Here is a 15,645-nt window from a genome sequence, read left to right as displayed (position 1 = left end):
AAAAAAATGTAATGTAATTTAATATATTTTTAGTGTGGTATAAACAAATAAGATATTTTACAGGAGAACATGAAAAAAATTGATAAAACGATCATATAGTTAGTTACATGAAAGCCTAAATGAAGTTTTCGATAAAAATAAAAATTTCTCATAAATTCGCAAAAAAAAATTTTGATTTGCAATCTGTTCTTCAGTTTAACAAATTAAGTAAATTTACTATAGAATCGTATGATTTATGTAGTAAATGGCGTCGAATTTAAACAATAGCGATGCAAATAAGAAGAACAAATCAAATACAAACGAAAATAACTTCAATAATAAGAATTTTAATCATCAAAAAAATCAAAAATCCAGAAATATTCAATCTAAAGCATTTACGAATGATAAGTCAGCAATGGATTCAAATAATATCAATACAACAAAAGTTTCCAATGAATCTGGTGATAAAAATGCAAAAAATTCTCAGGAGAAGAGCAATACATCAGACGAAGGTAAGTTTTTATACGCAGCAATAACTGATACGTTTTTTGTTAATTCCATTCCTTAATTCCTAATTTCAGATCGATGTTGGAAATTTCGACCACCTCCTAGAGGCTTTACATCGGAAACATACGTATTATGTCAAAATTTTATCGAAAATGGCATCTGTAATTTCGGCTTAAACTGTGTACATGCCCACAGTCCAGATGAATTACAAGAATGGAAGGATCGTTTTGACTATCGTAAAACTCAGCATGAAAATTCAATCAAATTACAATACGGTAAGAGTTATACGGAGGAGTTACTGGAACGACTTCATCAATCAACAAATCCTGAAAAGATAATGAAGGAGAAAATTGATGGAATTGAAGTGACATGTTCAAATGAATTAAATCTTACTGTAAGTTCAAAAACATGTAAACGTGAATGGATTTTTGTACTGAAAACATCAAAATTATTAAAAGCTGTGGCACTTTTACAAGATGAGCATCGAACTCATTTTGCTATTAAACATGTATTTCCAATGCATCCCAGCAAACAATGTAATCAAGCTGAAACTAATAAGAATATGACAACGGATCAAGAGTGGACATTTCCCTTAAATGTTGATGTAACAAAAGATTTAGATACTGATAATGAGACAGTCGTTTCACATAGAGTTAAGATAGGTTTTTCTACGGACATTTATGGTGAGTTTAAGACATAATAACAGTAGGAATTTTCATCAATCAATGAATATCCATTCTAGGTACCTTTCGTCAAGCCGTATGCTTTGAATTCTTTGGAATAGACACTATACTTGTAAGACATTTTTGTATTGATGTTGTTCCACTTGAGGAATATGATAAAATTCAAGAAATTAAGAATGACATTTTAACTGTGACGAGAACGAGATGGAATTCATCAAATAGTAATCTAGTTCCTTATAAATCGCCTGCACAAACATTCAATATTTATCACTCAGCGCAAGCTTATGATAGTGAAAAGGAATTGGAACTTTTAGATAAATATCCATGTCCTCAAGCTGATACATTTGTACTATCTCAGAGTACAATTAATGGTAGATTATCGGAGCATAATTATCAGCAATGGATGCATACGCTTCTTTATATTGAGGAAATGGCACGATTTGATTTAATTGCGAAATTTAATCTAACGACAAATTTGAAAATAACAAACAACTTTATATTGGCACCGAATGGAATGGCAACATCGACAGCAAAATATTCACATTCTGGTGAACTCTTTGGAGTTTTGGTAAGTCATAATTAATCCTTAATCGTGATTTATCAGTTAATAATGTTAATAATTTACAGGAACTTTCACAAAATATATCGGAAGATACACCACCTGGATATTTAATATTAAACAACTGTAATTCGCTGTTTTTTACAAAGACACAATCGTCAAATAAGTCAGATGTAAAGCCCGAAGTATACGAAGCATTGATTGAGGATAAGAGCAAAAATGTCATTTATTTAAAATTATCGGCTGACACTGTAAAAACAATAGGATTAAAGAATGATGATGTTATAAAAGTTGACATACAATTCCAACCAAATCGATTGACGTATTGTGAATGGCATTTGGCTATTGATAAAATAACAAATTATAAAATTCTATTTCCTGATACAAACATTGATCCAGATATCCATTGGAATCCAAAGAGACAATGGGATTCAACACTGGATCAAAAATTAAACTCGAAACAAAAAGAAGCAGTTGTAACAATAACATCACCAATCAATAAGCCACTACCACCTATCTTGCTAATTGGGTATGTACATATATACATTATTGATTGATTATTTTAGTTCTAATATTGAAAAATCTACATTTACAGACCTTACGGAACTGGAAAGACATACACATTGGCACAGATAATTAAACAATTATTATCACAAAGTGAAGCAAGGATTCTTATTTGTACGCATAGTAATTCAGCTGCTGATTTATACATTCGTGAATATTTACATCCATGGGTTGAGAGCGGATTAGAGGATGCAAAACCGCTGAGAATTTACTATCATAAACGTTGGGTAGCAACTGTTAATCCCGTTGTACAAAAATACTGTCTAATAGAAATGAAAGGAAATGCGAGAGTATTTAAAAAGCCCACAGTCGAGGATGTTTATTCACATAAAATTGTTGTTGTAACTTTATCAACATCAATGGAATTGGCATCATTAAATTTAAAAAAGGGATATTTTACACATATATTATTGGACGAAGCAGCTCAAGCGCTTGAATGTGAAGCAATAACACCAATTGCATTAGCTGACACAAATACAAGAATCGTATTGGCTGGAGATCATATGCAAATGTCACCGGAAATATTCTCAAATTTTGCACGCGAACGTAAACTTCATATATCATTACTTGAACGTCTATATGAGCACTATCCGACAACATTTCCAACGAAAATTCTACTTTGTGAAAATTATCGTGCTCATGAGGCAATTATAAAGTTCACATCTGAATTATTTTATGATCAGAAATTAATTGCCTCGGGTAAACAGCCTCGTCACGAGAAATTTTATCCATTAACATTTTTCACAAGTCGAGGTGAGGATGTACAAGATAAAAATTCTACGGCATTTTATAATAATTCGGAAGTTTATGAAATTGTTGATCGTGTATGTGAATTAAAGAGGAAATGGCCAGCAGCATGGGGAAAATTTAATGATCAAAGTATTGGAATCATGACACCATATGCAGATCAAGTTTTTAGAATTCGATCGGAATTAAGAAAGAAACGTCTTGCAGGCATTTCAGTTGAACGTGTCTTAAACGTTCAAGGTAAACAATTTCGTGCTGTTTTTCTATCGACAGTAAGAACAAGAAAGACATGCTCTAATAAATCAGAGGATATTGATTATGGATTTTTGTCAAATTCAAAATTATTAAATACAGCGATTACGAGAGCTCAATCACTCGTGTCAGTTGTTGGTGATCCTGTGGCTTTATGTAGTGTAGGTCGATGTCGTAAGGTATGGGAGAGATTTATTGAAATTTGTCATCAAAATAAGAGTCTGTTTGGTATAACATGGACAATGTTAAAATCTCAACTTGATGGATTAGAGATGCGAAAGACATACGTACTCAATCCATTAGCACCTGAATTCATACCAAGAGCATTACAGTCTGAAAGCTATCTGAGAGATCAGATGATGGTTATGAATCCGAGAAAATTTGGTAATATGATGCCATTACATCCACCACAAATTCAATCTCATCCAATGAATTTTCATCATCCACAACAATCGCAAATGCCTCCACATCCATCTTTTCATTCATCACATATACCGTCACAGCAACATAACATGATGATGAATCATTTCCCACCACCTCAAACATCATCACAATCTGCTGCTGCTGCCGCTGCAGCTGTTGCAACCGCTGCTGCACCACAATTTAACAACAATAATATGATGAATCAAACGATAAGACCATTCGGAAGTCCATCATTTCCAATGCATCCTCCAAACAATTCACAATTCTCACCATATAACAGTACAGTTCCATTTCCAAGTTACAATCAAAATTTTAATCAACCGAATACAATGGGTCCACCATCAATGATGCCTAATTATCATATGAATACAAACAATATGTGGAATTCATCAGCGAGTCCAATGTTCCAACAACCACAACAACCGGTCGGTGGAATAGTTGAGAAGCCATCACAAGCACCATGGCAGATGAAACCACCAATGTTATCACAACAGTCACCACATCAAGTAAGACCTCCTCTTGGACCACCACATCCATCTCAAATACGGCCTACGCCTCAAATTCCCCAACATCCTAATCAAATATTTCCACCTCATTATCAACAGCCTCCTCAACAACAGCAACAACAACAACAACAACCACAAACACCACAAATTCATAATATGAATATGAATTCATATGCATCAGCTGCTGCCTCGACAAATCTTCCAAAATATTCTCAAAATCCAATAAATGATATGAACAGTTTTAATGGAAATCATGGTAATGTTGACTTTAACATGTTGACAAACAGCACATCGAAAATGACATTGAATGAGATGATCCTACATCCTGATTTGTTGGAGAATTTAAAGAAAACTGACAAGGAAGTTCAATTCCTACAAAATGTTCACTTTCCTGAAAAGAATGCATCGGGACTTCAACAACAGACACCACAGCAGGCATTTAATAAAGGATTGTCAGGTTCATATGCAAGTTATTCGCATTTATTGCCGCCTAATATGTCCGTTTTTGACATGTATAATAAATCGAGAGAATTTCAATACAATTGGTTTACAAAATTATCGGAACTGTATGGACTTGAGGAAGCAGGACGATTTGTCGAATTATTACGTCAAGTGCCACAAATGGCAAATGCAAACAACACCAATAATAATAATATGATGAGTAATATGAAGACAGTAAATGCTATTGAATCAATGCAATTAAATGGTGTTGATGATCCTTCAAAAAATTATTTGCATTTAATGGATCTACAGGCATTAAAAGCAAACGAAGCAAAATATGACAACTTTTTAAAGATTCCAAATTCATCAGGTTTCGTAAATGACGTGACAAACAACAAAATGTTCCAGTCGGAAGAGATTGATACAATTTTTATGAATTCTGTCCAAAATCAGAATCAAAAGGCATCATATGAGACATTGCTGGTAACAAAGGAGGTTGAGATGAAACAAAATCCAAATGTCGGAATTTTAGGCTCACTGTTCCAACAGCCATCAACATCATCAGCATCAGCACCAAGTAATTTTGTTGATCGTAACATCCTTAATGGCATCGATATATTTAATATTCCGGCAAAATCAATTGATCTGGACGATGGTAATGGTCAGAGTCCTCAACGATCTGTTCCGCTTTACATGCGTGCGTCAAAAAATACTTCAAAATGATAAAAAAAAATAAATTTTAAATGATTTTATAAACAATGATTATAAAGGTTGGGAATCTTGTTTTGAGTTGATGGTGAAGTTGTTGATATAAAATGTTAATGAAGTTTGTGTTGAGATTGAGTCGGAGATGCTGTCTTGAGGAGCAGAAGGATGAACAATGGAATGTGACTTAATAGTGAAGCATTAGTGAATGAATTGTGAACTGTCTTTGGTTAGTTTGGCATACTATGATGATCCTGAGTGGCTGAGATGTTGATGTACCGAAACTGACACCTTTGCATCCAGCACAGGAGTGGGCAACCATTTGTTTTCCACGGCATACCTCGGTGGTAAGAGTAAATCGAAACTACACACCGAGTAGGGTTCATGACACATTATTGTATCATCGAAATGTTGCATTCGTGTTCATGTCACACCAATGTGTCGCGATACACATGTTGCTCAACACTGATCTATCAAACTCTCAGACATCCTAAAAAACTGGAAAATTCGGAACTATACAAAATCCCAAGTGACAATTCTTCAACACATTGCAACACACTTCCAATACGATTTTCAATAGGTTTTCATCAACTTCATACAATTCCCAACCAAGCTTAAATTCTTTCTTTAATTAACTCCCGGACGAAAATTTTTAAAATTTTACAAATGGGAAACTTTTTTTTTAAAAAAATAAATTTTTTTATTATTATAATTATGATTATTATTATAATGGATATAAATCAAATTCACTTTGCATAACTAATTAAAAATAATTAATAATTAATTACCTAATTTAATCATTAGTCTAAATTTAGTAGCAAAAAAAAGTATGAAAAAAAAATTAAAAAAAAAAATTTAAAAAAATTCTCTGAAAAAAATACAAAAAGAAAAACATGAAAAGAATTAAAGTTAAATATAATTATAATATGATGTAGGAAAAGAATGGAATGGCATCAACTCAACAGAAAAGATGATAAGATAAGTTGGATGAAATGAATTGAAAAAAGGTGTCTTCCCTGTTACACGCGGAAGTTAACAAATTTCACATTTCAAATTGGAATGAAAGTAAATTTTTCGAGTGATGCCAATTATAACTGTTTAATATTTTATTAATGATGATAAATATATGAAAATAATTAACTATGTGATTGAGGATATAAAAAATTTAGTAACATGAGATTCTTTTCTTTTGTAACCATCTCTTGATTGTGATGGATGGTTGATCAGATGGTCTGTATCTATCTATTGTTTGACTTACGTGTGACTATGTAATCCTTACATAAGTCTCTTCCGAATAGCACCAATTGGCCGACATGATTCTGACTTGGTGCCAAATTCAGTTCCACCATGGCCAGACACACGTCAGCCTACTGTCAGATTTTGGATCGATTATCCGACTTATGTTATTCGGATCAATATCCACAACAACTACTTTTGTGATGTGCATAGCCAATTAACTCCTATTTTTCCCATTTTCAATCTCACAAGAAAGTTGTAGCAAGCTGCACATTTATTTTAATAGAAAATTTAGTAAAACAAATTGCTGATGTGACCTGAGGTTAATTTCATTTGACTTCTGACAAGTATAAATTGAATAAGCAAAACATCGCTACTAGAAATCAATAACAGAAGTTGTTGGGAGGCATTTTATTATGAACTTTGACTTTATTCTTTATACAATAGATAAATCGATGCAAATTGAGTTCTTAAAATGATTGAAAGCTTTTGGACGGTTTCTTGTTGAGAATAATTAATCAAAAAGGTTGGAAATATCAAATCTTTAGTTGTTACATGGCCAAAAAGGCCTTGTCTTCCAATTGATAGATTTGATTACATAGACACAAGGTTCCACTTTGCTACTGTAGACCTGACATTCAAAATTCAGTATGCAATGACACTAGATCAGCAAAAATTTTAATTAAAGTATCAACTTTTTGGCGAGTTCAAATTTCAAATTGTTGTCCATTCAATACTTCATGATCAGTGTATTGTCAATCAATTTGAGACACACTAAAGATCATGTAACGAAACATTTAATAACGTGTCACGACACATCTAAGATCGTGTCACGAAACACTTGAGATCGTATCACAATACACTTGAGATCGTTCCACGACTTACTCGAGATCGTGTCACGATACACTAAAGATCGTGTCACTACACGCATGAGACTGTATCATGACATACTTAAGATCGTGGCATGACACACTTAAGATCGTGGCATGACACACTTAAGATCGTATCAAGATACACCTGAGATCGTTTCACGACACTCTTGAGGTCATGTCACGACACACTTGAGATCATGTCGCGATACACCTGAAATTATGTCGCGATACACCTGAAATTGTGTTGCGACACAATAGTATGTCGTGGATCAAAGTTTGAAAACTACTGAATTATTTGCTATGGACAAATACACAAATCTGACATAAATAGTCAAATTCCAACTCTAAAAATATTTGGATTGTATCTGTGTCGAATTTGAAATTTTGCTGACTAACAAAAATACTAAAAATTCATTTTTGCCAAATCAAATGTACATGCACACCTGAACGTGCATATTTGTGTGAAATAATTGCATTCAAATCGACATTAGAAATCTTTTTGAATGCCAAATTCATAGAGAAAGCCACAAATGAATCGAAAAAAGGAAGAAACTTTAGCAAGAGATTGCAATCAACCCCTGTCAATGACCAAAAATGTTTTCGTGACTTGATTCCAAAGGACACTATCGAAATATTTTGAATTTTAAATTACTGACTCGACACTCGATTGAGAGTTCAATCTTATAACTCTCATTGTTCAATCATTCACATGACATAAGCTCGTGAAAAATTTAAAGTTGAATTTTTTGTTTTTTGAAATAATATCACAGCAGGATGATATTAATTTCTGCAATTTTCATGCTCATTATTGCTTAAAACAGTGGTGCGCAACCTTTTATTTGTTGCGGCACACCTTAGTGGTAAACGTGGACTGATACGGTTCATAGCATTTCCAAGAATTTTAGGATGCACACTATTGGGTCGTGACACTAGAGCTACACAAGCGACCACACGAGTGTGACACTAGCGACCACACTAGTGCGACTTTAGCAACCACAACAGTGTGACACTAGCGATCACTCTAGTGCGACACTAGCGATCACTCTAGTGTGACACTAGCGACAACACTAGTGCGACACTGGTGTGCCGCAGCACGAATGCGAAACTGATGTGACACTAGTGTGTTGCGATACAGATGTTGCCCACCACTGTCTTAAATAACACAAAAAAGCATTTCTTGACGCATTAAAATTGAGCAGATTAAAAACTCAAACTGACACACATCATAATCAGCTGATGGTTAATTTTAAGCATTCTAAAAGAGTCTTGGAGAGATTTGTTTATTTTAAAATTAAAGAAAAAGATAAAAAAAAAATTAAAATGAAAAAAATTAATACCCCCTCTGACAAAAAAAGAAGAAAAAAAATGAAAAAAATTATATATAGTGTGATGTAATGCATTATTTTAAATGTTATATTAATATTTCAAATAAACCCATATAATTAATGCATTCATCGCACCCCGAAGATGTAAAGAAAAAAAAAATTAACACATAGATTCACACACACACAAAAAGCAGTTTTCTTAATAGTTATTTTTTATATACAAAAAAACTGAATGATGAAGATAAAAACAAAAACATTACTAGAAAGCATAAAAAATAAAAATCTAAAATCTGTGTAACACGTATATGACAAAAATTTGTTTTTTATATTTCATTAGCTAGATTTAGGTTTTATATGGATGATTAGCTGATTACAGAGTATACTCCCTTTGGTGTACTACTTATAGTATACTTCAAATAGTATACTTCTAACAGTTTTATTTGTAGTATACTCCTCATAGTTTACTACTTATAGTATACTACTTATAGTATACTACTAATTATGAACTACATATGATATGCTACTTATAGTAAACTATTTATAGTAAACTATTTATAGTATACTTCTTGTAGTACACTCCTTGTAGTATTGTATACTACTGTAGCTAATCAGCCATTTAGAGAATTGTTGCTTGGTTCTTAATATTTTCAGGTACTTGGTAGTAAAAAGTCATTTTGATCAACTGACGTTTCTGATTATTTCAATTTCATTCTTCATTCAACTTTCAATTTCACAGCTATATGTTTAAAAAATCGAATTAAGAATATCAGTTATTCACATCGCAAAAAATTGTTAACATTGCATTTTTTAAGCAATTCATGTGTCAGTAAAGGCTATCATTCCGAGCGACACAAAGCTGTCCAATCGAATTTCAAATGAACTACGAACTCCATGTAACTTCAAAATAGAGCCTTATGTCACCCAGGTTACTACCTCAACATCAACATTTTCAAAAAATTAATCAATTTTGACGTTTTCTGATAAAGTCGTTGAGACACACCTTTTATAAGACAATGCAAAATATGTATGTATGACCAAATGATATCTAGGTCAGTAACATAATTTTAAACATAATATTTAACCTTAGATTACATAAAATTTACTCTTAAATCGTGTATATTTCAGGTTGTTGAACTACATATTTTGTCTCTAATACATTGTATTCAGCGATAACAGGAAGGTTAAAGGAACACAAAAATTTACTTTGACAATTAAAAATTGAGATTCACGTTTTTTTGGAAATCAACATCTCAATCTCAAATCCAGCGTAATAATCTTAGTCAGTTTTGAAACAGGTATTATAATAATTTTAACACGCGGTTCAAAAGACACTTAGCAACAATATACAGTTAGTAACAAGATATATTATGTATTATATGGAGTGGAAGTAGTCGATTTTTCAAAATGAGCAGGCTTCGAGATCTGCAAGTAAATATTCAGGATTATGAGATCCAAAGCTGCGCTAGAACGTTTCGCAGCTAATTATTGTTTAACGAGTGAGCGTGTGCCGTACCTCTGCACTTAGTGGACCTACAGTTTTATAGTGCCATCAGCATCACTCCTTTGTCGCTATTATCAGCTCTTTGTCTTTAGCCTATTAAGGTATTTGGCCTATTAAGGCACTTGGTATCGAAAATTGGCAAGTGGAAAAAAGCGATAGAGCAGGCTTCAGGCGACTCCTGAGGGAGGTCTTTGATCACAACTGATCTGAATAACCAGCGAAGTAAGTAAATAAGTAAGTGTGCCGCATTTTCTCTGGATTTGGTTCGAAAAAGGACAGGCTAATAGTTTCTCCTACCGAGTCTCGAACCCATGACTGCTTGGTCGGTATCACAATAATTAGGTACCAAAGTACGAAACCATTCCGCCACCGAGCCACTTCGACTCATACATAAAATTATGACAAATTACTGTATTTCAATAATTGAGACTGAAGGTGACTTGCTGAGGAAGTGACTGACAAAATCCTTCTTTTGCTGATTATTTCAACCTACATGCCTACTATGTGAAATGATGTTAATAGCGAAATCCGCTTCATTACTAGTTTTCAAAATATTTACATTAATCCACAATAACAATGTATCTCATTGATGACGCAATTTAGTCCACACGAAATCACATGAGCACATTTTGATACACAGATTTTCCCCATTTAAATATACGAAACATTCTTATAGAAATTCCATGTGTATCATCAAGAAATTCCTCGATACGCGCGCCAAAATAAAAAGCAAAATTTGCGCATGCTTCAAACTCATCAAGCAGAGAGCAATTTTCCAGTTGAAAATGAGAGACAAATGCTATGGAAAATTCATTGGAATTGACAGAAAAAATCCATTTTTGTTTTTAAAGTTTCATTCTACATCAAAATATTCAGAACGAAAAAAGGTTGTTTTTTGTGAATTTTAAAGTAAAAAAAAAGTTAAATTTCTTAAATTATGGATTTCGCGACGGGAGGAATTCAAGGAAATTTCTATGGAGGATCAATGGCAGGACAGAGATTTGATCGTAAGAACTTAATTCTAGATTATTTTAAACATTCTTTTTTTCACTCAATCGATTCGAATGAAATGAAAAGTCAATAAAAAGTGAATCTGAATGTTGATTCATTGTCAATAAAAATTTAAATCTCTTATTTCCTTGAATCTTTTAAGCTTTGACATTTATTCAACGTCCTCCAGTTATTGTACGAGCTGTTTGTTGGGTAAGTGTCATTAGAATTATTAAGAAAATTTCTTAATATTCACGGGTTGGTCACATACATAAAATATATAGATGTATATACACACTGAAGAAAAATCGATATTTTTTCATCAAGTGTCACTTGAATGCTTGAATGTTGTGTAATCATATTGTACATACCCTCATGCTTCTTTGCAGATCTTCTCGTTAATTGTCTTTGGATCAATTACAAGTAACGGATGGATGAAAGATGACAATAACAAGGACATTTGTATAATTAATAAGAATGGAAGTGTTTGTAGTTATGCTGTATGGATTGGATTAATTGGATTCTTTGCTGCTATGGGATTTATTGCTGGCGAATATCTTTTTGATCAAATGTCATCAGCAAAATCACGAAAACATTATGTCATTATTGATATGGCATTTTCAGCATTCTGGGCATTCATGTTTTTCGTAGGATTTTGCTACATTAGTTCACAATGGAGTAAATCAGAAAATCCACCAAATGGCGTTGGATCAGGCAATGTCACATGTGCAATCCTCTTCTCATTCCTCTCAATATTCACTTGGGCTGTTTGTGCTTATTATGCATTCTTAAGATATAAATCTGGTGTACAAGAAATTCCATTCCAATCAACGTACGAAAGTGATGGAATGAATCAAGGTGGATATTCATCATATCCTGATGCAAATGATAATGAGCAATATCAAGAGCCACCATTCTCACAGCCACAAATGGGAGGACAACAAAACTTCCAAGCACCAACATATTAAAATTAATAATAAAACAAAAGTGTTGTTCATTAAAGTATTGCACATTGATAAACTAACAGACATAAGTTCTCAAAACCTAATACCGTTTGTGTGTTCGAATACATAAAAATATATACATAATTAAATCATTGAGAAACAACAAGTATTCTAATAAGTGAATTAAAAATATATATAGTTAAAGACAAAATGAGAAGCATCTTTAGCATCAAATATCTATGAAAATAAAATTAAATAACACCACAACAGATCAAAATAACATTTGAAGGATATTTACTACAAAATTTTGTTGCATATAATATTATATACATACTAAAAAGGACGAGGAATGAAACATGATATGCAAGATACTTTCGAAATGTTTTATTAAGTGGCGGACGTGCAATTTTCCATTTTAGTGTGATGAATTGGGATTAAATTGTTGACATTCTAAACATCCAACGGTCATTTTGAATTTAAACTTGGTATTAAAGTATAAAAATGGCGGATTTTCGTCACTTCGAAGAGAAAAATTCAAATAACTCAACAAAAATGCTAATTAGATATTGATTAAGCAATTAGGATGAAACTGTAGACTGGCAAGAGACAGAATATCAAGTTCATATGAACTTAGACATTATGGAATTATAATATTTGGACTTGAATGAACATTCAAAATGGCGAATGCACTAAAATTAATTTTCTATGAAAAAATATTAATCAATCATCAAATGAATTCATTAGAACAGTTGTGGGCAACCTTTGTGCTGCGATACACAGTTTTATCTTAATTTTTGGAACTGCCAACATGAACCGTATGTCATATATGGTTTCAGTCGAGGCTTTCCATCAGGAGGACCGCGAAAAACAAAAGGTTGTCCACCACTGCATTAGAACGATGATAAAAAGAAGACCCAAAAGCATTGACGAGTTAAGCATTCATGAGAAGTTCAAAGAGCTTTATCCAACTAAGTATCTAATGCACAAACTCAAAAAGTTCTTAATACTCAATCCAAATAATCCCAATACTGATCCCTAAAATGGAAAATTCAGTCAAAGAAGAGATGAAAAAACATAATAAATTTAAGTAAAGCTTTTGGACGGCGGAATTGTTTTATATGGAAATAAATAACACAAAAAAAAACAGTATTAAGTATAAATGTGTAATGCAAAAAGGCAAGAAACAAGAAAAAAAGTAAAAAAGAAAAGCAAGACAGTAAGTAGTTGATGTATGACAAATGATAATACATAATCTCTATGCGATATTAATTTTATCTCGTGTCTGCAATTTATTTATGACATATCGTTTCGTTGATTCTCACACCCTTCTTTCGTGACTCTTTAAATTCGAGTTTTGGACTATAAAAATTAGATATAATTATGAAAAAAGATTCTTTCGAATAAATTAGGTGAAAATAATTTGAATATCCCGAGCGACACAAATGAAGAAGGCTTTAAGGCTCCGCTAAAGCTCTTTTATTGATACTAAATAGAAATCAACTTCATGTGGAATTCTTATTACTGGCATTTTGCATTTACATAGATTGACATCAAACTGAAGCCGCCTCCATGTGAAAAGCCATAAATTAGAAGCAAAATAGCAGCTACGTAAACGAAAAATTGCAGCAACATGAGTGCAACATGGCAGCTACGTGGATGCAAATTAGCAGTCTCATGGCAACGACATGGATGCAACATGGCATTTACATGAATATAAAATCTTAACCACATGTATACAAAATGGCAACTATATAGATGCAACATGACAACCACATGGATGCATCTCAGCAACTACATAGACGTAACATTAAACTCATAAGATCTAGCCACATGGATGCAATAATTCAACCACATGAATGCAACATCGCAGTCACATGAATACAACATTGCAACCACATAAATGCAACATGGCAATCACAAGAATCCAACAATGCAACCCCGATGTTGCAAATTGGCGGCTACATAGATGCAAAATTGCAGCCTCACGAATGCAATATGGCAGCTTCGAAGATGCATCATGACAAGTACATGAATGTATCACGACAACCATATGGATACAACATGGTAAACGTTAAATGCAACATGACCACCACATGAATGCAGCATAGCAGCTACGTGGATGTCACATGATGTTGACTTCCATTTTGTTGTCAATAAAAGAGCTTTAGCAAACCCTTAGTTTTCTTCATTTCTGTCACTCGGCTATTATTATTACATTCTTTAGTGATTAATTAAGTTTGATAAACAACAAAATTCTCCTGTTTAGCATTTTTGTGCAAAAATAACAAAATTTTTTGCCTGGGGTTGAGTGGCTTGTGATTTTGAAAAGTCGTATTAATCAAGGTTATCAGTCATTAAACCCTTTGTAAAATGCTAAAAGGATCGTAATAAAAATTGATAATAATTAAAAAATATTTATCAAATTTTCTAATAGAAAAAAAGAAGAAATTAAAATATTTAACAGGAACAAACAAGAATATTGAGGTTTGCCTCCTTATGATAAAAAAAAATGACAATTTTTTTGATTTTAAGATGACGGAATAATAAAGACAAGTAAGATGAAGATAAACCACAAATTTGACATACACAAATGATAATATTATATACATTAATTGAATTATATTTTAAGGCTTTTCAAAAACTCATTGGAATGGACGAAAAATCTACTTAAAGAAAAATATGAAAAATTTATTACGAATTTTGAGAAAAAAATACAAAATAATGAAATATTAAATACACTCAATTTTGATTGGGGTTGATTGAAATTTTGAGGGTTGGATATTATTTAAAAACAGGAATTTTTGAAAATAACCTCAAAAAAAGTTCACCAAGAACTTTACAAACTACTCACTTTTTTGCAACTTTATCTTCCATAAAATCATGTCAAATGAACTTATAAACCTTGAGAATTTAACCGAATTTGGGCTTAATCCAATCACTTCAAGACCCTCCTCATTCAAAAAATCTCAATCACAAACATTTTACAGTATCTGAATGATAGACAATGAATGCCCACCAAAAAAATAAGCAAAATATTTCATTAATTCATGTCACACAATAATAATAAATTCTTTGTCCATAGTGCAGTGATAGCTAGCTACAAAATTTTCTCGAATATAATTTTTAGCTAGTTGACATTAAACCACGACATGGAATAATGTCAAAAGTCATTAATCAATAGAAACAGAACAAAGCAAAATTTATTCCCGAGCAGCACAGTGTGGTCGTTGGGCCACCGTTGCAGAGTTGCAAAACAAGCACCCGTCACAGACAAAAACCGTACAATTTCTTGGTAATTTGTATGGTTTTGTTAGAACAGGCACCTGTCACAGACAAAAACCGTACAATTTCTTGGTAATTTGTATGGTTTTGTAAGAAAAACAATACAAATTATTAAGAAATTGTACGGTT

The 15,645-nt window shown here is 32.6% G+C and overlaps 2 protein-coding genes across 2 annotated transcripts; both read left to right on the top strand.

Moving 5' to 3' along the window:
* Nucleotides 1-40: 40 nt before the first annotated feature.
* Nucleotides 41-5,594, top strand: Helz (Helicase with zinc finger). The gene is made up of 5 exons (XM_070645185.1): nt 41-491; nt 561-1,169; nt 1,229-1,737; nt 1,797-2,257; nt 2,324-5,594. Exons 1-5 carry the CDS (start codon nt 245-247, stop codon nt 5,382-5,384), a joined length of 4,887 nt encoding a protein of 1,628 aa, XP_070501286.1. The 5' UTR covers nt 41-244; the 3' UTR covers nt 5,385-5,594.
* Nucleotides 5,595-11,165: 5,571 nt separating this feature from the next.
* Syngr (synaptogyrin) lies at nt 11,166-14,077 on the top strand. The gene is made up of 4 exons (XM_070645196.1): nt 11,166-11,307; nt 11,454-11,503; nt 11,680-13,740; nt 13,778-14,077. The coding sequence occupies exons 1-3, from the start codon at nt 11,238-11,240 to the stop codon at nt 12,256-12,258; spliced, it is 699 nt and encodes a 232-aa protein (XP_070501297.1). The 5' UTR covers nt 11,166-11,237; the 3' UTR covers nt 12,259-13,740; nt 13,778-14,077.
* Nucleotides 14,078-15,645: the final 1,568 nt, after the last annotated feature.

Source organism: Chironomus tepperi, unplaced genomic scaffold (assembly GCF_022539635.2).
Source record: "Chironomus tepperi strain 1889 unplaced genomic scaffold, CSIRO-AGI_Ctep_v1 contig_33, whole genome shotgun sequence".
Taxonomy (NCBI): Eukaryota; Metazoa; Arthropoda; class Insecta; order Diptera; family Chironomidae; genus Chironomus; species Chironomus tepperi.
The sequence above is the reverse complement of the archived record's forward strand: the minus strand, read 5'-3'. Positions and strand labels throughout refer to the sequence as shown.